This window comes from Ranitomeya imitator, chromosome 5 (assembly GCF_032444005.1).
Source record: "Ranitomeya imitator isolate aRanImi1 chromosome 5, aRanImi1.pri, whole genome shotgun sequence".
Classification (NCBI taxonomy): domain Eukaryota; kingdom Metazoa; phylum Chordata; class Amphibia; order Anura; family Dendrobatidae; genus Ranitomeya; species Ranitomeya imitator.
Window position 1 is genome coordinate 160,057,934 of NC_091286.1, and position 24,219 is coordinate 160,082,152.

At 42.1% G+C, this 24,219-nt stretch overlaps 1 protein-coding gene across 1 annotated transcript in view; it reads left to right on the forward strand.

Annotated features, from left to right (window-relative positions):
* LOC138681613 (pecanex-like protein 2) overlaps positions 1 to 24,219 on the forward strand; it is a 1,209,413-nt gene that overhangs the window by 1,036,157 nt on the left and 149,037 nt on the right. Inside the window, exons 25-26 of the mRNA XM_069769269.1 lie at positions 14,443 to 14,696; positions 21,308 to 21,541. Coding sequence (XP_069625370.1) covers positions 14,443 to 14,696; positions 21,308 to 21,541 — 488 coding nt within the window. The remainder of the gene's footprint in view (positions 1 to 14,442; positions 14,697 to 21,307; positions 21,542 to 24,219) is intronic.

Consider the following 24,219-nt stretch of genomic DNA (forward strand, 5'->3'; position numbering starts at 1 on the left):
GACAAGTGCTTGTGGGCAGGGATGGTACATCTCACTGACGGCACACTGGGTTAACATAGTGGAAGCCGGGACCCAGTCGGACCTTTGGATGTAACACATCCTCCCCACACTGAGGATTGCGGACCCTACGTCAATCAGGGTTGCCCCCCACAGTCTACAGCTCCTGCATCTCCTCTTCCTCTTCAGCCTCTATCTCTGAAATGAACACATCAGTCAGAAGCTGGAAGCACTGCAGCACTGTCTCAGCCAAGCGGTAACAGGCTGTGCTGAAGCTAATCTGTTTAGGTGACAAACAGCACAATGCTGAAGAGTTGTGGACAGCGCTGAAAGAGCAGTCAGATATTTGGATGACACTGCTGAACCTACAGCCAGGCATGGTCGTGTGTGACAATGGCCAGAACCTGGTGGTGGCTCTGAGGCAAGGTGAGCTCACACACATACCTTGCCTGACCCATGCACTTAACCTCATGGTTCAACATTTTCTCAAAAGATATCCGGAGCTGCCGAATCTGCTAGTGAAAGTATGCCATCTGTCTGCCCATTTTAGAAAGTCACCTACAGCTTCAGCCACCCTTGCCGTGCTTCAGCAGCATTTGCAGCTTCCTGCTAACCGACTGGTGTGTGATGTCCCCAGGAATTGGAACTCTACAGTGCATATGTTGGAAATGATTTGTGAGCAGAAGAAGGCAGTTGTTGACTACCAGCATCAACAATTCCGTCGATATTCAGTTCAGACTTTACACATAAGACCTCAGGAGTGGACATGGATGTCAGACATATGTACCATCCTCTAAAACTTTGAGGACTGCACCAAGATGGTGATCGGCGATGACACCATAATTAACTTCACCATCCCGATTCTCTGCATTCTGAAAACCTTTCTGCTCACAACTAAGAGGATGCATTGCAGGCAGAGCATGAGGACATGGAGCAAGGAACCAATACAGGGTGATTACACTCAGCCCAGCCTCATGTCATCCCAACATGGATTGGTAGACACTGAGGAGAAGGAGGAAGGACAGGAGCTACTTTCATGTGCTATAGACAGTACTGCAAGCACAGCTGTCATACCAAAAGCAAAAAAAAAAATTGCCGTTATTGCAATTACTGTTTATACTGTTTTATGAATCGTCTGTATCCTTGTTTTATTTGTATTATACACTTTGTTTGCTATATTGTCCAGTAATGTGTTAGGTGTTTCACAGTTGGTTCAATGGGAGGTGTCAGGTGTGGTGTCAGAAGTGGGGAGGTGTTATGGCTGCTTTATTAGTTACCTCACTTTCCCCCTCCGACATCGGGATCTGTGGAAGCGCATGTAGCGCGAAACAGCTGTCATCCTTCAGACATCATGTTCTCCCTGTCCATGTCCATGTCAAAATAAAGACTTTTTATAGCATCGGGTTTGGTGAGTGCTAACCACTTTTTTTCTTTTGCTTTTGAATTATATATCTTTTTGGTTGAGCACCCCTTATGCCCATGCATTGAGTAGGAGGTATAGGGGCTGGTACAGCATATTGTAGCATGCCGATAGGTGATCGTGAATGACAGCAGTGCGGGTATACTTTGTTTCTTCTTTTTTTGGACAGCTGTCATACCGTCTTTTCAGCATGGATTGCCTGAGGACAGGGAGGAGGAGGAGAGCATGGTTAGCTGTCCTGTTGTTGAGGTCACTGAAGTCTTGCCTGTTAGCAGTCTGCCATGCATGGCTGACTTTATGTTGTGCTGCCTTTCCCATGACCCTCGTACTGTCAAAATTTTAGCTGATAGTCTTTACTGGTTGGTGACACGTCTAGACCCACGCTACAAGGAGAGCTTTCAATCTCTTCTTTCAGAGGCATACAGGTGTACTAAAATGCTGCAGTAACAGAAGGCCTTTGTTGCGGAATTATTAAAAAAATTCCCATCTGAAAACGCTGATGGCAGAGGTCACAGTTCGTTGGACAACTAAGGCGTACAGGCGAGAGAGACACCGCTCCAATCCAGCAGAGGTAGGGGAACACTGGCAAAGTTCTGGGTTTTCTCAGACCCTCCCATCGCAGTGGTCCTGAGGAACTGGGTACTCTTACAAGGAGTGCAAAGTTTTGGAAGATGGTGAGGGAGTAACTTGCTGACCATACCAACGTCCTCCAAGATTCTTCTGTGCCTTTAAATTATTGGGTCTCAAAGCAGGATACACGGCATAAACTGGCTCTCTACGCCTTGGAGGTCATTACCTGTCCTGCCGCTAGCATTTTGTAAGAGCGTGTCTTTAATGTTGCTTGTGAAATTATAACTGATAAGTCCATCTGCGTGTCAACTGAAAATGCTGACAGACTGACTCATAAAAATGAACTAGGGCTGGATTGGGCCAGACTTCTGTACACCACCACATACTAACAGTAAAACCTAACCTTTAATCCGGTGTCTTTTTTTGTGAGGTATATTGCCAGGCATCTCTTCACACCCACACATGAGTATACGATTCCTGATATTGGCTATTTGGTGTTATCCTCCTCCTCCTCCTCATCTGTATCATTCACCACCACTATATCACCATGGTGTCCGTGGTCCTTGATGCAATAGCCAACTTATTGTGTAAAAGGATGCCTTTGATGCCCTTTAAAAAAATATTTACACACTATGTTGATGTGTACCCCCCAGGGGGAAATATTTGTCAGCTGTGATGCAGTGACACCTGTTATAGGTAGGGGTGCTGAATAGTCTCCCTAGTATATGCATGGAGGCGTATTGAGGACGTGAGAGTGCATGGCAGTTGCATGCCTGGATGTGATGGTGAGACAAAGTCCGGCATTGTTGTGAATGGTCGGTATGTGTGTCGCAGAGAAAAAAACTCTGCGCTGTCAGCCTGAAGCGATGTTGTGTTCTGGGACATGTAATCCCGCAAGTAATTGTGCAATTCTAAAGGGAGGCTGGAAAGGCTAGTTATGAGAGATTGGTGGGTCAAACTAGCCACACACACTGCCACCTAGGGGAGTGGTTAAAGGTATATAATGTTACCAGGGTGTGGGTCACATGGTTCCTGTGTTTGGATCTGTTTGTCCAAGTGCAAGGTCCTGGAGGCCTGTGTTGGACGTCCTGGGAGTAGGATTCCTGAACAGTACATGGTGGGACTTTGGCACGGAGTGGCCTGTGTGCTGTAGGTCCTGGATGGTCGGTGTTGGAAGCTCCTGCCAGTGGAGTCTTCCTGGAAGCACCTGGAGAAACCGTGGACCTGCACGGAGCCAGGGATGGCCCTACACTGAAGAAGTTGCTGTCCTGTTGAGGACCTTGGACTGATGTGGAGTCAGCCTGTGGAGCAGGATCTCCTGAGAGGTAACCCCTGGTATGGGGAAAGATCTATGTGCTGACATAGGACTGTTGCTGAACTGCAGTCACCTGGTGACTGGAGAGATACAGGCATGTCTATTGAGTGCTCTGTAAAACCATATGTGTTGAAGCAATGGACTATGTGAGCCGTTGATGTACAACTTGGCTTATGGTGCGGTTTATGAGAATTAAATAAACCGTATGGACTGTTTTGTGTGCAAAACCGTGCCCTGTCTAGGTTAATCCGCTGCCAAGCGAGTATTCCCCTACCCGTTAGTGAGTGCAATCTCACACAGCCAATACACTTAGTGTATGGGTATTCCAAGTATAGGAGACCTGCTCCTTTAAATTGGGAAAAGATTTATAGGGTGACATCCTCCACGCCTCTTCAGATACCACCACTAGATCACCATGGTGACCGTGGTCAGTGATGCAACAGCCACTAGAAATTTTTGCAAGGGTCTTTATGATGCCTGTAACAAAGTTTTTAACAAATATGTTGATGTGTACCCCCCAGGGGGAAAGGTTTGGCAACCCATACACTTCGTGTATGGGCATTACAAGCGTAGGAGACCCGATGCTGTAAACTGGGAAAACATTTTTAGTAGGCCATCCTCCACGTCTCTTCTGACACCACCACTAGATCACCAGGGTAATCCTGATCCATGATGCAACAGCCAACTTATTGTGTAAAAGGGTATTTTTGATGCCCTTTAAAAAATATTTAGACAGTATGTTGATGTGTACCCCCCCACCCACCCCAGGGGAAAATGTTTGTCAGCTCATACACTTAGTGTATGTGCATTACAAGTATAGGAGACCCTTTCCTTTAAATTGGGAAAACATTTTTTGGAGGCCATACTCCACGTCTCTTCAGACACCACCACTAAAGCACGAGGGTGAGCGTGTTCCGTGATGCAACAGCCATTACACTTTTTTGCAAGGGTGTTTATGATGGCCGTAAAAAAATATTTAAATAGTAGGTTGATGTGTATCCCCTCAGGGGAAAATGTTTTTCAGCCCATACACTTAGTGTATGGGCATTACAAGTATAGGATACCTGCTCTTTTAAAGTGGGGAAACATTATTCGGAGACCATCCTCCATATTTCTTCCTTGGGGAATTAGAGTGTTTCCAAATTTTGGGCAGATCTTGTCTTCACTTCATGGCCAAACTTTAGGTGACTTAAAAAAATCAGAATAATGGGAACTTTGGTTTCATGTGGCCATCTAGAACGTCGGTTCAAAGGCTTATTGTGGCGCGTTTATCTTTGGTGCAGAGCAGGCCTTGCATTCAATGCATAAGCAAACAGTATGGGAGTAACATAGTAACATAGTAACATAGTTAGCAAGGCCGAAAAAAGACATTTGTCCATCCAGTTCAGCCTATATTCCATCATAATAAATCCCCAGATCTACGTCCTTCTACAGAACCTAATAATTGTATGATACAATATTGTTCTGCTCCAGGAAGACATCCAGGCCTCTCTTGAACCCCTCGACTGAGTTCGCCATCACCACCTCCTCAGGCAAGCAATTCCAGATTCTCACTGCCCTAACAGTAAAGAATCCTCTTCTATGTTGGTGGAAAAACCTTCTCTCCTCCAGACGCAAAGAATGCCCCCTTGTGCCTGTCACCTTCCTTGGTATAAACAGATCCTCAGCGAGATATTTGTATTGTCCCCTTATATACTTATACATGGTTATTAGATCGCCCCTCAGTCGTCTTTTTTCTAGACTAAATAATCCTAATTTCGCTAATCTATCTGGGTATTGTAGTTCTCCCATCCCCTTTATTAATTTTGTTGCCCTCCTTTGTACTCTCTCTAGTTCCATTATATCCTTCCTGAGCACCGGTGCCCAAAACTGGACACAGTACTCCATGTGCGGTCTAACTAGGGATTTGTACAGAGGCAGTATAATGCTCTCATCATGTGTATCCAGACCTCTTTTAATGCACCCCATGATCCTGTTTGCCTTGGCAGCTGCTGCCTGGCACTGGCTGCTCCAGGTAAGTTTATCATTAACTAGGATCCCCAAGTCCTTCTCCCTGTCAGATTTACCCAGTGGTTTCCCATTCAGTGTGTAATGGTGATATTGATTCCTTCTTCCCATGTGTATAACCTTACATTTATCATTGTTAAACCTCATCTGCCACCTTTCAGCCCAAGTTTCCAACTTATCCAGATCCATCTGTAGCAGAATACTATCTTCTCTTGTATTAACTGCTTTACATAGTTTTGTATCATCTGCAAATATCGATATTTTACTGTGTAAACCTTCTACCAGATCATTAATGAATATGTTGAAGAGAACAGGTCCCAATACTGACCCCTGCGGTACCCCACTGGTCACAGCGACCCAGTTAGAGACTATACCATTTATAACCACCCTCTGCTTTCTATCACTAAGCCAGTTACTAACCCATTTACACACATTTTCCCCCAGACCAAGCATTCTCATTTTGTGTACCAACCTCTTGTGCGGCACGGTATCAAACGCTTTGGAAAAATCGAGATATACCACGTCCAATGACTCACCGTGGTCGAGCCTATAGCTTAGCTCTTCATAAAAACTGATTAGATTGGTGTGACAGGAGCGATTTCTCATAAACCCATGCTGATATGGAGTTAAACAGTTATTCTCATTGAGATAATCCAGAATAACATCCCTCAGAAACCCTTCAAATATTTTACCAACAATAGAGGTTAGACTTACTGGCCTATAATTTCCAGGTTGACTTTTAGAGCCCTTTTTGAATATTGGCACCACATTTGCTATGCGCCAGTCCTTCGGAACAGACCCTGTCGCTATAGAGTCCCTAAAAATAAGAAATAATGGTTTATCTATTACATTACTTAGTTCTCTTAGTACTCGTGGGTGTATGCCATCCGGACCCGGAGATTTATCTATTTTAATCTTATTTAGCCAGGTCCGCACCTCTTCTTGGGTTAGATTGGTGACCCTTAATATACCAAATTAATAATATGAACTTGGTTTTCATGTGGCCCTCCAGTACTTTGGTTCAAAAGCTTATTGGAGTGCATTTAACTTTAACTTTGATGCAGGGCAGGCCTTGCCTTCAATGCATAAGCAAACAGTATGGGAGTACCAAATGAATACTATGAACTTTGGTTGCATGTGGCCATCCAGTACCTCTGATCAAAGGCTTATAGGGGTGCATGTAACTTTGGTGCAGGGCAAGCCTTGCCTTCAATGCATAAGCTAACAGTATGGGAGTACCAAATGAATAATGAGAACTTGTTTTTTCTATGGCCATCCAGTATGTGGGTTGAAAGGCTTATTGGGGTGCGTGTAACTTCGGTCCATGGCAGGTCTTGCCTTCAATGCATAAGCAAACAGTATGGTAGTACCAAATGAATAATGTGAAGTGGGTTTTCCTGTGCCCATTCAGTATGTGTGTTCAAAGGCTTATTGGGGTTCGTGTAACTTTGGTGCAGGTCAGGCCTTGCCATCAATGCATAAGCAAACAGTATGGGAGTACCAAATGAATAATGTGAAGTGGGTTTTCCTGTGGCCATCCAATACATGTGTTCAAAGGCTTATTGGGGTGGATCTAACTTTGGTGCAAGGCAGGCCTTGCATTCAATTCATAAGCAAACAGTATGGGAGTACCAAATGAATACTTTGAACTTTGGTTGCATGTGGTCATTCATGACGTCTGTTGAATGGTTTGTTGGGGTGCTTCCAAATTTTGGGCAGCCCTGCAGGGCCGGCTCCAGGTTTTTGAGGGCCCCGGGCGAAAGAGTTTCAGTGGCCCCCCTTGAACACATACTACGATTCATGATCGCATATAACACGGCCATGTAGTATATAATAATAATAATAATTATAATAATTTTTATTTATATAGCGCCAACATATTCCGCAGCGCTTTACAAATTATAGACGGGAATTGTACAGACAATAGACATTACAGCATAACAGAAATATAGTTCAATACAGATACCAGGAGGAGTGAGGGCCCTGCTCGCAAGCTTACAAACTATGAGGAAAAGGGGAGACATGAGAGGTGGATGATAACAATTGCTTTAGTTATTCGGACCAGCCATAGTGTAAGGCTCAGGTGTTCATGTAAAGCTGCATGAACCAGTTATCTGCCTAAGTATGTAGCAGTACAGACACAGAAGGCTAATACTGCATAAAGTGTATGAGAACATGATGCGAGGAACCTTTTTTTTTTTTTTTTTTATAAATAGACCACACAGGGATCGTTAGGTTAATGCATTGAGGCGGTAGGCCAGTCTGAACAAATGAGTTTTTAGGGTACGCTTAAAACTGTGGGGATTGGGGATTAATCGTATTAACCTAGGTAGTGAATTCCAAAGAATCGGCGCAGCACGTGTAAAGTCTTGGAGACGGGAGTGGGAGGTTCTGATTATTGAGGATGCTAACCTGAGGCCATTAGCGGAACGGAGGGCACGGGTAGGGTGGTAGACTGATACCAGGGAGGAGATGTAGGGTGGTGCTGAGCCATGGAGTGCTTTGTGGATGAGGGTAGTAGTTTTGTACTGGATTCTGGAGTGGATGGGTAGCCAGTGTAATGACTGGCACAGGGTAGAGGCATCGGTGTAACGGTTGGTGAGGAATATGATCCTGGCTGCAGCATTCAGGACAGATTGGAGCGGGGAGAGTTTTGCAAGAGGGAGGCCGATTAGTAGAGAGTTACAATAGTCCAGACGAGAATGAATAAGTGAAACAGTAAGAGTTTTTGCAGAGTCGAAAGTAAGAAAAGGGCGAATTCTAGAAATGTTTTTGAGATGCAGGTAAGAAGAGCGAGCCAGTGATCGGATGTGGGGGGTGAATGAAAGGTCAGAATCAAGGATGACCCCAAGGCAGCGGGCATGTTGCTTTGGAGTAATGGTGGAACCGCACACGGAGATGGCAATGTCAGGCAAAGGTAGGTTAGTAGAGGGAGAGAACACGAGGAGTTCAGTTTTTGACAGGTTTAGTTTCAGATAGAGGGAGGACATGATGTTAGAGACAGCGGTAAGACAATCACTGGTGTTTTCTAAAAAGGTCGGTGTGATATCAGGAGAAGAAGTGTATAATTGGGTGTCGTCAGCATGGTACTGGAAACCAAATCTACTGATTGTTTGTCCAATAGGGGCAGTATACAACGAGAAGAGGAGGGGACCTAGGACTGATCCTTGAGGAACCCCAACAGTAAGGGGAAGGTGAGAGGAGGAGGAACCAGCAAAACATACAGTGAAGGATCGGTCAGAGAGATAGGAGGAGAACCAGGAGAGAACGGTAAAACAGCCCAAGTAGTATATAACACAGCCACATAGTAAATAGCACATCCCACGTAGCATATAACAGCCCATATAGTATATAGCACAGCCACATATTATATCACACAGCCCACGTAGTATATAACATGGCCCACGTAGTATATAGAACAGCCATATAGTATATAGCACAGCCCACATAGCAAATAACAGCCCATATTTTATATAGCACAGCCACATATTATATAACACAGCCCACGTAGTATAGAACATGGCCCATGTAATATATAGAACAGCCATGTAGTATATAGCACAGCCCACGTAGCATATAACAGCCCACGTAGTATATAACACGGCCCATGTAGTATATAGCACAGCCATGTAGTATATAGCACAGCCCACGTAGCATATAACAGCCCATATAGTATATAGCACAGCCACATAATATATAACACAGCCCACGTAGTATATAACATGGCCCATGTAATATATAGAACAGCCATGTAGTATATAGCACAGCCCACGTAGCATATAACAGCCCACGTAGCATATAACACGGCCCATGTAGTATATAGCACAGCCATGTAGTATATAGCGCAGCCCACGTAGCATATAACAGCCCATATAGTATATAGCACAGCCCACGTAGTATATAACACAGCCATGTAGTATACAGCACAGCCCCCCTCTCCCCAAGAATGGCCCCATAGTCCAGTACTCATTGTTATAGTTACAAAAAAAACCACTCCTCACCTCTAAACGTGCCTGCGCTGCGCACTGCTCCCTGCTTCAGTCTCGGCGGCTGCCGCTGCACTGCCTGACACACAGCGAGTGCGCGATGACGTCATCACGCACCCGCAGCGGCAGTGTCAGAGGCAGAGTGGGGAATGATGGGAGAGGGAGCATCAAGTGACGCTCTCTCCTCCATCATTTGCTTTGAACTTTACTGGTAGACGCCGGTATAGTTCAATGTGGCAGCGGGGGAGTTGGCGCTGGCGACAGGCAGGCCCCCCTGCCTCACAGAGGCTGATGTGCCACTAGCTGAGGGCCCCTGGGGGAGCGGGGGCCCTAGGCAACTGCCTGCCCCTAACGCCGGCCCTGAATGGGCCCCCCTGTCTCGCCAGGGCCCCGGCACTTGCCCGGGTACGCCGGGTGCTGACGCCGGCCCTGCAGCCCTGCCACTCACTGCATACGCAATAACAGTATAAGTTACCCAATGTTTTATAATGGGAGCAACAAAGCATAGCTAACTGATGGCTCTCTAAGAATAATGAAGGCCGACTGCTGGCCCTATAAAAAAAAGACTTTGTGACTTTCAGAGTCCCTCCTTATAAATAAAACACGATGTGTCTGATGTGTCACACACCACATGGCCAAAAAAGGTTGTAAACTGTTAAAATGACATTTCCCAGTGAATGCATTTGTCTTGGTTGAAAGCAATGGTAAAGTTGAAAAACCCATCAAAAACGCTACGTGTGAACATAGCCCAAGTGTTGGAGGAACATTTTTGTTTTGGGTTTTTTGTTTTGCCTTATATAGAAGTCATTACCCTGGAAAGGATATTCTTTACCATATTTCCCAGGAAAATCAATTTGGGTTTCATTTTTGTATGTTTTATTGTGCGCCTGTAAAAATGGCGTAAGAGTCTGACAACATTGTTCACAGCTGTGACCTGGGAGTCAGAAATGCTTCCAGGGGTCTTCACCATGATGTTCCCATGTCATTTGAGCACTGTTTCCGTCATTTTCAGATGTTTTTAGACCTTAAAAAGACCCCAGGAAGGGGTCGCGGTATAAATACTGGGTTTTCCCATAGACTTACATTGGCTCGTTGCTCGGGTCGAGCACCCGAGCATTCCAGTTTGCTCAACCCGAGCAACGACAATCCGAGCATTTTAGTGCCCACTCATCACTGGAAAGATGATGATCATTAAATAATTTCTGGACTGCTTCTAATTCCTGTCCAGTACCAACTGATGGTTATAAAATATATTGACTCTCAGCTTGTTGTACACCATTTTGGAGAGTTTGTGGGAATTCCTTATTTTTAGCTTTATATCTAAAAATATGTCTTATAAATATTCCTCTAACATACACCATCATGGTATCCCACAATATAATTTTTGATGTTGATCCCTGATCTATTTAAAAACATTCTGTCAGTTCAACCTTTATAGAATTACCTACCAACATGAGCAAATATGGATTCTCATTGCCCTTTCTGTATCCCCTATTCTCATTTGTACACAAATAGGAGAATGGTCTGAGATTCCCCTTGGTAAATTTTCCACCTCACGGATTAAAGGAATTAGATTCTGTTCCAATTGCCAGTCCATCCATGATAAGGAATGGTGTGACATTGAGTACTATGAATATTGCTTAGCTAGAGGATTTCTCTTTCTCCAAATAACAACATATCTAATTTCAGCTAATAATCTGTACAGTCCTGTAGAAGAAGATGAGGCAGGTATATTACCTGTATGTAGTCTATCCCAATGTGGATGGATATAATGATTAAAATCCCCTATTAAATGAGCCATGAGTTCCAATGTAAAGGATATTTTTTATAGTTGAATCTTTATATGGAGGAGGTATGTGTGTGTGTGTGTGTATATATATATATATATATATATATATATATATATATATATATACCGTATATATATATATATATAGCTACCAAGATGAGTTTAATTCCATGTATAAAACATAACAAACCAACATAGAATCCCTCTGAATTTGCAACAGATTTAAGACATTTGAATGAAATTGATTTGTTAATCAAGACACTTACCCCTCTAGCATTAGAGGAGTATCCCAAGTGGAAAGACTGACCTATCAATGCTCTGTTAATAATTTTTTTGTCTCCTGGACTGAATGAGTCTCCAACAAACAGACAATAGCTGGCTGATACTAATGTAGCCACATGTATATAGCACACCTCTTAGTTTGGTCTCTCATGCCCCGCACATTCCATGCTATAATATGTACTGTACAAGCTTATAAGAGCAGTAAGATATAATAATCACTAGACCATACTGAACTCTTCCTCCATCCTCTCCTCTTTTTTGCATGTACCGTATGAGCCGTACCCTTTTTAACATATACCCAACATAAGATCTAATAGATAAACGTAACCATTCAAACAATATAGACATTTCTTCCCAAAGGGGAGATTGAGAGCCTTTATAAGTCCAGAGCCTGGATAAAAGGACTCTTGGTCAAAGAAAAAATAAAAAATTTCCTTGATGAAAAAAAAAGGAAAAAGAAAGCTCTTCGGAAACGTTCCGGAGATTTCCACTATCCAAATTATATGGTAATAAAATTCATAAGTCACCGAACCGAATTTATTGATATTTAAGAGTGACCGGATTTCTCCACTCTCAATTTAGTTTCAGCACTTCAGCAGAGAAGTAGGGAAAGATGCCCACCTTAGTATTTTCAATAGGTAAATTAGGACAGTCACATGCTCTGCACAGGATTGTGTCTCTATCTTTATAATGCAATAACTTCAGTACAAGGGGTCTTGGTGGAGCCCCCGATGGAGAAGTTCTGAAAGGCACCCTAGTGCTCATTCTTTTATGAACATGTAAGGCAGAGCTTCCCCTCCAAACACATCCCTTAACCATGCCTCCACAAATTCAACTGGATTTTTGCCCTCAGCCCTTTCTGGGACTCCTATAATGCGTAGATTATTTCTATGAAGTCTGTTTTCTAGATCGTCCATTTTATTAAACAGGGCATTCAGATTTTGTTTGTACATTGTCATATCCTTTTGCATGGTAGGTAGTTGATCCTCAATATTACTAATTCTTCCATTTGTTTTTTTTTAATTCTTTCAAATGCCATTTGAATGTCTCTCCTTATAGATGTCACTAGATGGTGGCCCGATTCTAACGCAACGGTAATTCTAGAATATGCATGTCCACATAGTATATTGCACAGCCCACGTAGTATATTGCCCAGCCACGTAGTATATTGCCCAGCCACATAGTATATTGCCCAGCCACGTAGTATATTGCCCAGCCACGTAGTATATTGCCCAGCCACGTAGTATATTGCCCAGCCTCGTAGTATATTGCCCAGCCCACGTAGTATATTGCCAAGCCACGTAGTATATTGCCCAACCACGCAGTATATTGCCCAACCACGTAGTATATTGCCAAGTCACGTAGTATATTGCCCAGCCACGTAGTATATTGCCCAGCCACGTAGTATATTGCCCAGCCACGTAGTATATTGCCCAGCCACGTAGTATATTGCCCAGCCTCGTAGTATATTGCCCAGCCCACGTAGTATATTGCCAAGCCACGTAGTATATTGCCCAACCACGCAGTATATTGCCCAACCACGTAGTATATTGCCCAGCCACGTAGTATATTGCCCAGCCACGTAGTATATTGCCCAGCCACGTAGTATATTGCCCAGCCACGTAGTATATTGCCCAGTGACGTAGTATATTGCCAAGACACATAATATATTGCCCAGGCATGTAGTATATTGCACAGTGACGTAGTATGTTGCCCAGTGACGTAGTATATTGCCCATTGACGTATATTGCTCAGTGACGTAGTATATTGGCCAGTGACGTAGTATATTGCCCAGTGATGTAGTATACAGCACAGAGCCACGTAGTATATTGCGCAGCAACGTAGTATACAGTACAGAGCCACGTAGTATACAGCACAGAGCCACGTAGTATATTGCCCAGCCACGTAGTATATTGGCCAGTCACGTAGTATATTGCCCAGCCACGTATGTCACAGGTTAAAAAATAAAAAATAAACATATACTCACCTTCCGAGGGCCCCTTGTAGTTCGGTCACATGACCGCGACGTCATCACATGCCCTGCACACCTGCGTGAGAAGGACCTGCCATGAAGTCATGGTCATGTGACCTCCACATCATCACAGGCCCTGCGCGCCTGTGCGAGAAGGACCTGCCATGACGTCGCGGTCACATGACCGTGATGTCATGGCAGGTCCTTCTCGCGCAGGCGCGCAGGGCCTGTGATGATGTCGCGGTCACATGACCGTGACGTCATGGCAGGTCCTTCTCCCATACAATCCTTGGCACCGGAACCTGCCGGAGCGTCGCGAAAGGTGAGTATATAATGAGGAAGCTGTCGCGAAACGCGCGTCGGGGTCTGACAAGGAGTAAGCGTGCCACGCGGCTGTTAGCAGAGACCACCGATTATTTGGGTAATATGCATCTTATCAATTTGTTTAGAGTTATGTGGTTGGATGTACCGTATGTAAACAACAGCAGGCTACACTGATGGTAATCGGCCAGATTGCTAGATTGCATGGACTTTAGAGGTCCTGTTGGTGTGGATACACTTTAGCAGTAAATGAACTGCAATTTGCTGTATAGGAGCTCAGCTCACTTTATATATAGAGGATTTCAGTGCTCATTGAGTGAATAGCATTTTAGCGTTAGCATTAAGCTTACTCAATAGCTATTGAGTTACTGATAGCAGCTTGTATTGCCACACTTGTTCAAGTGCAATCCCGGTGTTTTTTCACCTAGGGAAGCCTAGACCTGTCATTTAAAAACAAGAGGCAGACGGAGGGGTTGTAGAATCACAGTCATGGAGGAGAATACCTCGTGTCGTGTAAAGTCCAGTCCTTGTGGACCTGAAATCTAATTAGTAGAAAACTTCATATGGTGATTATAGAGGAACAACAAAGATGATTTCTTAATTAAAGGTATTCATTTTATCCATATTGCAGCCCCATTATATATATCTTTACTTTGTATTACAAAAATATACTGACAAGGACTCTTTCATTTGTATAAGGACACTGTATTCTTTTGATAAAAGAAGAGCGTATGCTTGTGAAAGTATTTGCCTGAAATAACCCTTATTTGTTTCAAATTAAAGGAACATATTGTCACCAGAGAGAGGTGGAAGCTATAACTGAAGGTGATGAAGATAATACAGGATGCTGCTGTTTCCAAATTGGTCATTTGCCACATGTTCTCTCATGTAATGCTGCTTTCAACCTAAGATGGATGACATGGGAAATAGCACGAAACCAATATATTCTGGAAGGATATAGTGTAATTTCTAGTAATGCAGCAAGTCTTTTCCATGTTTTTGATCTGCGGAAAATCCTCATCAAATATTTTGTAAAGGTATTAACTTATATGAATATACAATATTTTTAAAGTTTTATATTAAGTGGCTTTACTGTAATGAACATATAAGATTATTTCAATTTTTAAACGTAATACTGAATACTGAATAGACAGATATTGTCAAAGGTTTTCTATGACACAGAGGGACCAGAAGACCCCGGTGTCTGATTTCACGTAAAATTGCACTGATTAGAAGCACTTCACCATCATATTAAACAGTGCATGTTTCTGCTAGCTCCTGGAGGTTTACTGCTTTGATTGTTGTTGGCCACTTCCCTCTGCTAGATAGTGTACATACTTCTCTCTGCAAATCAAGGAATGCCCGTGATAGTTTCATGCTGCCTGGTTCTGGATGTGGAGGTGTTGGTTGTTTGAGAAGGCATTTAAAGTGTTGTTCTGAAGACTGTTGCTTGGTGATTTGCCTGTGTGCATATCCTTATCCTCTCCTATTTGGTTTTTCCTTCCTTTACTTCCCAGTGTTCCATGCTGTTGTTTATGGGTGCATATTTGTATGATTGGTGTTTTCATTTATCCCTATATGTCTTCCCCTGTTAGTCTGCTTTGTGTATTCTTGTACTGTACAACTCACCACTTCCCTAGGTGGGGAGGGGACAGATAAGGGCTGATTTAGGATCTCAGCAAGGCATGTGGGTTTGGCATCTTCACCATCAGAAGTAATATGGGGAGCAGGGATAGCTATGGCTTTAAGGATATGGAAGTAGCCCTGGGATATTCTGCTACAGTGTTATGACAGATATGTACAGTAAGCTGTGATGTTAATTCATTCATGCCACAGCCAATTTTATTTTTATGGGATTAATTTTATTCCTCCCCTCCTATCAAGGACATAACTTAATTTTTTCATGCTTGTTTTTTGCTGTAGAGTTGTGGTTTTGAATGACACAATGTATTTCACCATACAATTTACTGGAAAATGGGTTACATAGTTACATAGGTTGAAAAAAGACCTAGGTCCATCAAATTCAACCTTTCCCCACCAATTGTTCATTTTGTCACTATATTAAATCAACTATAACCCGCAATGTTATGTGTAGTGAGGAAATCATCCAGCCCTTTTTTAAAAGCTGTTATAGTGTCTGCTATTACTACTTCTTGTGGTAGGGTATTCCACATTCTGACTGCTCTAACTGTAAAGAACCCTTTCCTATTTAGCTGGCGGAATCGCTTTTCTTCCACCCATAATGAGTGCCCCAGGGTCATTAGTATGGTTCTTGAAAGGAATAAGTCATACCCCAGTTCTTTGTACTGAGCACACATATATTTATACATTTATGGTAAAAGAGATCCCCTCTGAGGCATCTTTTTTCTAAGCTAAACAAGCCCAACTTTCAGCCTCTAATCATATGAGAGGCCTTCACTTCCTTGTAATAGTCTAGTTGCCTGTCTTTGAACTGACTCATTTCTGAATATCTTTTTTTAAATGTGAAGCCCTAAACTGGATCCCATATTCTAGATGTGACCTCACAAGCGATTTATAAAGGGGTAACAATACGTTGGGAACGCAGGATTTTATCTCTCTTTTTTTATACACCCTATAATCTTGTTTGCATAAAGTAAAAAGAGAAAAAAAAACAGAATGGCACTAAGAAAAACGTTTATACTCACTGGTGGAGAAGGTAATTTCTGAGTCAACGTCATCTTGCCCGGTGAATCCACGGTAGTGGGTGTGTTTGCTAGGAAACACATATGCAAATATCCAAAACAAAGAAAAAAAGCCGCACCACTCCAACTTTCCGTAATGTTAAAGAACCTTTGTCCTTTATTTCTTTTAATGTGGTATGGGCATGGTTATAGAGGGCAGTACGTTTGCAGAAAATGCTGGTACAAGAAGAGGACTACGGCCGTTTCACATATTACATGCTTCTAAGGGTCCATGTATAACAGATGGTGTGTCATTTCCTTTTATAAGCCATCATCACCTGAGGCCATTTACATATAATTAAAAATTTAAAAGTATGCACTAGTCATGAAAAAAATAAAAACAAAACCATTACATCTAATTTCCATTGATAATTATTACATGCAAACTTCTATATACTATCATACTTCAAGAGGCAAAAAAGTTCTTTTGAGTTTGATTATAAAAAACAAGAAATATTTAATCTTTCATTAACTCCCAAAGGGCCCTGTGCATTGGTTTTCATTATCCATTTTGCTTCATGTCGTAGGAGGATTTTATTATGGTCGCCCCCATTTCTTGGAAATTTAACCATTTCAATGCCAGCGAAACGCAGGCATTGGGGGTTTGAACCGTGCACCTCCTGAATGTGTTTTATAAATCTAGGTGAACCTTTGCCTGTTGAAATAGAGTGAAAATGTTCATGAAATCTTACAAACATCGATCTTATAGTTTTGCCTATGTAATAGAATAAGCAAGGGCCGAATATAATATAAACCACGTTTTTGGTCTTACATGTTATTAGATTATTAACCCTATGCTGAATATGTCTGATTTTTAGGGAAGAACCGGTTAGATGATATTGGCAGAAATTGCAATTTTTAAATTTAACCAATTATTAAACCACTTAACCAATTATTTTGTGGATTCTTAATCCGACTTCGGACTAGCAAATCTGACAAATTGTTTGTTCGTTTGTAAGCAAATCTGGGTTTGATTGTTCCTTGCTTAATCAGATCATTATCTGTCTCTAGCACATGCCAGTTTTTTTGGATTGACACCTGAATTATCTAGTGGCATATATTTGAATTTTCATGTGGCACAGATTGAGATGACTTTTTGTTACCTTTACCATGCAACAACTCTCTTTGTGTAATTTTTTTACCTTGTGTTTCTGCACTATTTAAAACCTCTAATGGGTAACCTGTATGAAGAAACCTCCCCTTTAACTCATCTACTTGTGACTGAAAACAAGCCTCGTTATTATTCAGCTTTCTTAACTGTAACATTTGACTAAATGGTCAACTTTTTTTAGTGTGCTCAGGATGAGCTGAATCGTATATCTTAAACCCTTCCTGACATTAGACGTACTATCCCGTCGAGGTGGGGTGGGCCCGTATGACCACTGATGGGATAGTACGTTATATGCGATCGGCCGCGCTCACGGGGGGAGCGCGGCCGATCGTGGCCGGGTGTCAGCTGACTATCGCAGCTGACATCCGGCACTATGTGCTAGGAGTGGTCATGGACCACCCCCCAGCACATTAACCCCTGGCACACTGCGATAAAACATGATTGGAGTGTTCCCGCAGTATAGGGAAGCGTTCTTCCCTGAGACCCCCGTAGCAACGCGATGTGATCGAGTTGCTCCAAGGGTCTCCTACCTCCTTCCTCCCTGCAGCAGGCCCGGATCCAAAATGGCCACGGCAGGGAGATGGCTTCACAGCGCCTGCTCAGAGCAGGCGCCGGGAAGCCTCCAGGAGTGCACGTCAGATACCTGATCTGACACAGTGCACAGCAAAGTGTCAGATCAGCGATCTTACACTATAACATGATGCCCCCCCTGGGACAATGTTATAGTGTAAAATAAAAATATTCACATGTGTAAAAAAAATTTAAAAAAATTCCTAAGAAAAAAATATATATATATATTGTTCCTATAAATACATTTCTTTATCTAAATAAAAAAAACAATAAAAGTACACATATTTAGTATCGCCGCGTCCGTAACGACCCGACCTATAAAACTTTCCGACTAGTTAACCCCTTCAGTGAACACTATAAAAAAAAAGAGGCAAAAAACAACGCTTTATTATCATACCACCAAACAAAAAGTGGAATAACACGCAATCAAAAAGACGGATATAAATAACCATGGTACCGCTGAAAACGTCATCTTGTCCCGAAAAAACGAGCCGCCATATAGCATCATCAGCAAAAAAATAAAAAAGTTATAGTCCTCAGAATAAAACGATGAAAAAATAATCATTTTTTCTATAAAATAGTTTTTATCGTATAAAAGCGCCAAAACATAAAAAAAATTATATAAATGAGGTATCGCTGTAATTGTACTGACCCGAAGAATAAAACTGCTTTATCCATTTTACCAAACGCGGAATGGTATAAACGCCTCCCCTAAAAGAAATTCATGAATAGCTGGTTTTTGGTCTTTCTGGCTCACAAAAATCGGAATAAAAAGCGATCAAAAAATGTCATGTGCCCAAAAATGTTACCAATAAAAACGTCAACTCATCCCACAAAAAAACAAGACCTCACATGACTCTGTGGACCCAAATATGGAAAAATTATAGCTCTCAAAATGTAGTAACGCAAAAAATATTTTTTGCAATAAAAAGCGTCTTTCAGTGTGTGACGGCTGCCAATCATAAAAATCCGCTAAAAACCCACTATAAAAGTAAATCAAACCCACCTTCATCACCTCCTTAGTTAGGGAAGAATTAAAAAATTAAAAAAATGTATTTATTTCCATTTTCCCATTAGGGTTAGGGTTAGGGCTAGGGTTAGGGTTAGGGCTAGGGTTAGGGCTAGGGTTGGGGCTAGGGTTAAGGCTACAGTTAGGGTTGGGTCTAAAGTTAGGGTTAGAGTTGGGGCTAAAGTTAGGGTTAGGGTTTGGATTACATTTACGGTTGGGAATAGGGTTGGGATTAGGGGTGTGTCAAGAGAAGAAGAGAGAAGCCTGGAGACTTCTTCTTCTGTGGTGGGATCAAATGTGGATAGTGAGCTAAGGGAGATGGAGGGAGGGATGGGAGTCACTGCGCTTGGTGGCTGGGAGCGGATTTCCAGAGGGATAATCTCTATATTCCCTATAAAGTGTGATGCTAGGCCAACAGCACAAATGTCTCTTATAGGGCATGTGCTTTCGAACTGAGGAGGGAGTGAAAGGTGTCAAAAAGCTTAGGAGACCTAAAAGTCAGAGTAATCTTTTTTTTCAAATGGTTAACACAGTACCAAACCTTTTGTTTCTTTGACCATGTAGGAACATGTTCTGTACATATCACAGCCCCTGGGCAGGGGAGAAAGCAAAAGTAAGTATACACAAAGGACTGCACGGGATCACAGTTGATTCATTCTGAGAGGTAAACATGATTTTAAACAGGCAGGCAAATGATTTACGTCACAGAAAGAATCAGCTACAATCCCATGCTGTCTTGTCTATATACTCTCTTTTGCTTACTCCCCTGACCAGGAGTTGTGAAATGTGCATACTTTTTCTATTTGTACTTGGAAATATATTTAACCCCTTCATGACCATGGGATTTTTCGTTTTTCCGTGTTCGTTTTTCACTTCCCTCCTTCTCAGAGCCATAACATTTTTATTTTTCCGTCAATTTGGCCATGTGAGGGTTTATTTTTTGCGGGACGAGTTGTACTTTTGAACGACATCATTGGTTTTAGTATGTCGTGTACTAGAAAACGGGAAAAAAATTCCAAGTGCGGTGAAATTGCAAAAAAAGTGCAGTCCCACACTTGTTTTTTGTTTGGCTTTTTTGCTAGGTTCACTAAATGCTAAAACTGACTTGACATTTTGATTCTCCAGGTCAGTACGAGTTCATAGACACCTAACATGACTAGGTTATTTTTTATCTAAGTGGTGAAAAAAATTCCAAACTTTGCTAAAAAAAAAAAAAAATTGCGCCATTTTCCGATACTCGTAGCGTCTCCATTTTTCGTGATCTGGGGTCGGTTGAGGGCTTATTTTTTGAGTGCCAAGATGACGTTTTTAATGATAGCATTTCGGTGCAGATACGTTGTTTTGATCGCCCGTTATTGCATTTTAATGCAATGTCGTGGCGACCAAAAGAAGTAATTCTGGTGTTTCGAATTTTTTTCCCGCTACGCTGTTTAGCGATCAGGTTAATGCTTTTTTTAATTGATAGATCGGGCGATTCTGAGCGCAGCGATACCAAATATGTGTAGATTTGATATTTTTTTTATTGATTTATTTTGATTGGGGCGAAAGGGGGGTGATTTAAACTTTTATATTTTTTTTATTTTTTTAACATTTTTTTCAACTTTTTTTTTAACTTTTGCCATGCTTCAATAGCCTCCATGGGGGGCTAGAAGCATGCACAACGTGATCGCCTCTGCTACATAGCAGCGATCTGCGACGGGGGTCAGCGATGCCGTCATTTCCGGCCGCCCGGCCGGAAGCGGTAGTTAAATGCCGCTGTCTGCGTTTGACAGCGGCATTTAACTAGTTAATAGGTGCGGGCAGATCGCGATTCTGCCCGCGCCTATTACGGGCACATGTCAGCTGTTCAAAACAGCTGACATGTCCCGGCTTTGATGCGGGCTCACCGCGGAGCCCTGCATCAAAGCAGGGGATCTGACCTTGGAGGTACTATCCCGTCCAAGGTCAGATAGGGGTTAAAATAATTTTATTGAAGTAAAAATAAATTATATCTGTATTGATTATTGATTTTTTGTAGGCTTGAATAGCCTAATTTCATATCATAATCTTTTTTTATTTCTGTCTTTTAACCCTTTTCTCATTGTTTCAGTTGGAATTATCTTATATTTATAATGAAACCACTTATTTATTTATCAGCCTAAAATAAGCAAGTGCATGAAGGACCTTATTATAATATACTTATTGTTGTTGGAGGATATGTAAACCTTGTTATGTATAGAATATTTTGCATCTTTAATATTTGAATTGTCTCCACAGAGCATAATATACTTTATAGTAAAATCATCAAAGCTATTGCACTGGCTAGAAGATGAATCAATGCAGAATGCTTTACAGCCATACACAAGGTGGAATCATGTTGAATGTGATCTGGCGATTTTTAACATCAATGTGGATGAAGACTATATTCAATGCTTGCAGGGAATTTCAAGAGCCAGCTTTTGTGGTGTTTATCTGGATTGGATTCAGTATTGTGCAAAAATGGAAACTAAGGTATTCAGTGATACTCTAGTTGTTTCTACATTTTTTACACGCTTCAATGGCATCATCAACCAAATAGGTGAAAAATCTTGTACAGAATTTAGATAGAGAAGGTGGTTGCTAGAATTAAAAAATAATATAGCACTCTGTAGCACTATAGCTTGCAAACATGAAATATACTTGCGAAAGCATTCGGCCCCGTGGAACTTTTCAACCTTTTCCCACATATCATCAACAACAAGTGGAACACAATTGTGAAGTTGAACAAAATTTATTGGTTATTTAAAATTTTTGTGGAAATTCAAAAACTGAAAAGTGGGGTGTGCAATATTATTCGGCCCCTTGAACTTAATACTTTAACACCTTTTGCTGCGATTATAGCTGCAAGTCGATTGGGGTATGTATCAGGTTTGTACATTGAGAGACTGAAATTCTTACCCATTCTTCCTTGGCAAACAGCTCGAGCTCAGTGAGGTTTGATGGAGATCGTTTGTGAACTGCAGTTTTCAGCTCTTTCCACAGATTCTCGATTGGATTGAGGTCTGTGCTTTAACTTGGCCATACTAACACCGGGATACATTTATTTGTGAACCATTCCATTGTAGATTTAGCTTTATGTTTGGGATCATTGTCTTGTTGGAAGACAAATCTCCATCCCAGTCTCAGGTCTTTTGCAGACTCCAACAGGTTTTCTTCAAGAATCGTCCTGTATTTGGCTCCATCCATCTTCCCATCAATTTTAACCATCTTCCGTGTCCCTGCTGAAGAAAAGTAGGCACAAACCGTGATGCTGCTGCCACCACCATGTTTGACAGTGGGGATGGTGTGTTCAGGGTGATAAGCTGTGTTGCCTTTATGCCAAACATATCGTTTGGCATTGTATCCAAAAAGTTCGATTTTGGTTTCATCTGACCAGAGCACCTTCTTCCGCATGTTTGGTGTGTCTCCCAGGTGGCTTGTTGCAAATTTTAAATGACACTTTTTATGGACGTCTTTGAGAAATGGCTTTCTTCTTGCCACTCTTACATAAAGGCCATATCTCGCGTATGTGTGAACCCGGCCATAAAAGGAGTACAGGAAGGTAGCAGGGCAGTCCATTTCCTCCCTGGCTAGATTTTCCATGTGGCTTGTGGCCACAGGTTGATTGTTAAAACCAAGTAAAAAAGAAAAATGTTCCAGCTTCTTGATAAAATGTAAAACTTTAATCCATCATATAAAATAGTAAAGGACACACTCCTGGGACAATGCCATATCACAAGTGAAGAAAGCTACGCGTTTCGACCATACGGTCTTTGTCACAGCTGATCTACTCAGCAGTCCATCCGGTATAAGAAGGACTGACCTACCAATGGAAAGGTAAAAAAAAAAAAGGGGGGCTCACCTAACCAAAAATACTTATAATCACAAAAACATAAATCATTGCCAGAAATTCTAAAAAATATGAACTATATATATATATATATATATATATATATATATATATATATATATATATACACACAATGGTAAGATACAATAAATCCCATATATACGAAAAACAGACAGAAAAAAACACAAAAAAAGGGCTAAAAAACATGCAATATATAAATACATGAATCTGTGCCTGCACTGCAATTTACCATATCTAGTAGTGAAACATAAGTTCACTCTTTTTTTTTTATATGATGGATTAAAGTTTTACATTTTATCAAGAAGCTGGAACATTTTTATTTTTTACTTGGATTTGCACTACGTCGAGTCAGGACAAAGTTCCGTGCTCCTTGCACATATCGGTGAGCTGGCTTTTTTCTTTCTTTGTACTTGATTGTTAAAACCCCTGCAGGAGATGGTCGGGTGCGTTAATTTGGAGTTTGCAACTTACGGAGCAGTCGGCACTGCAGAAGCTCAGCCTGTGTGAGTTAACACTTAACGAGCAGAGCGAAGTCCTGGCACCCCGCAGCTTTATACGGTAGTGCTGTCACCTTGGCAACTGAACTTCCATGACTGTTTTGTTTCCCGGCTGCGATCCGGAGGATATCATATGCTGTACAATGTGTGAATGTGGACATTAAACACGTTTGCTGTGAACTTTTCCTGTGGTCACTGTCTGTCACACTGAACCAACCCCGCTGCAGTACAATCTGGAATAAAATTGGATCCTACTCTGATCAAGCTCTGATCAGAGTCTGATTAGCATAGTTGAACAAATTTGTCTGATGGAAAGAAAACAGTTGTGTGATCCTTGCTTATTACTCGCCTCTTTTGCCCCTCCACTCTTCACCATCCCCCATTTGGTCTTCGGTACATTTTCTTTTCATCGCCACTCTTCACAATAGGGCTCCTTTCCACTTGCGAGAAACACGTCCGTGTCTCGCATGTTAAAACCAAGCTCTGGCGCCGGCACTTGGGAGCGGAGCATGCGGCTGCATAGCAACACATGGAGCCGCACGCTTTGCTCCCAAGTGCCGGCGCCAGAGCTTGGTTTTCACATGTGAGACACGGACGTGTTTCTCGCAAGTGGAAAGGAGCCCTTAGGCTGGAACTGCCCGACCTGATGAGGCCTGGAATGTTACATGTAAAAGGTCATAGCACATGTCATGACGTTGTGAACTTAAGAAAGTCCATGGTCTCATCAGAGCCAGAAATTCAGGTCCTTCGTGCCCATGATAGGAAGATATACTGAGGACAAGACTCTGGATTCTGAACAACAG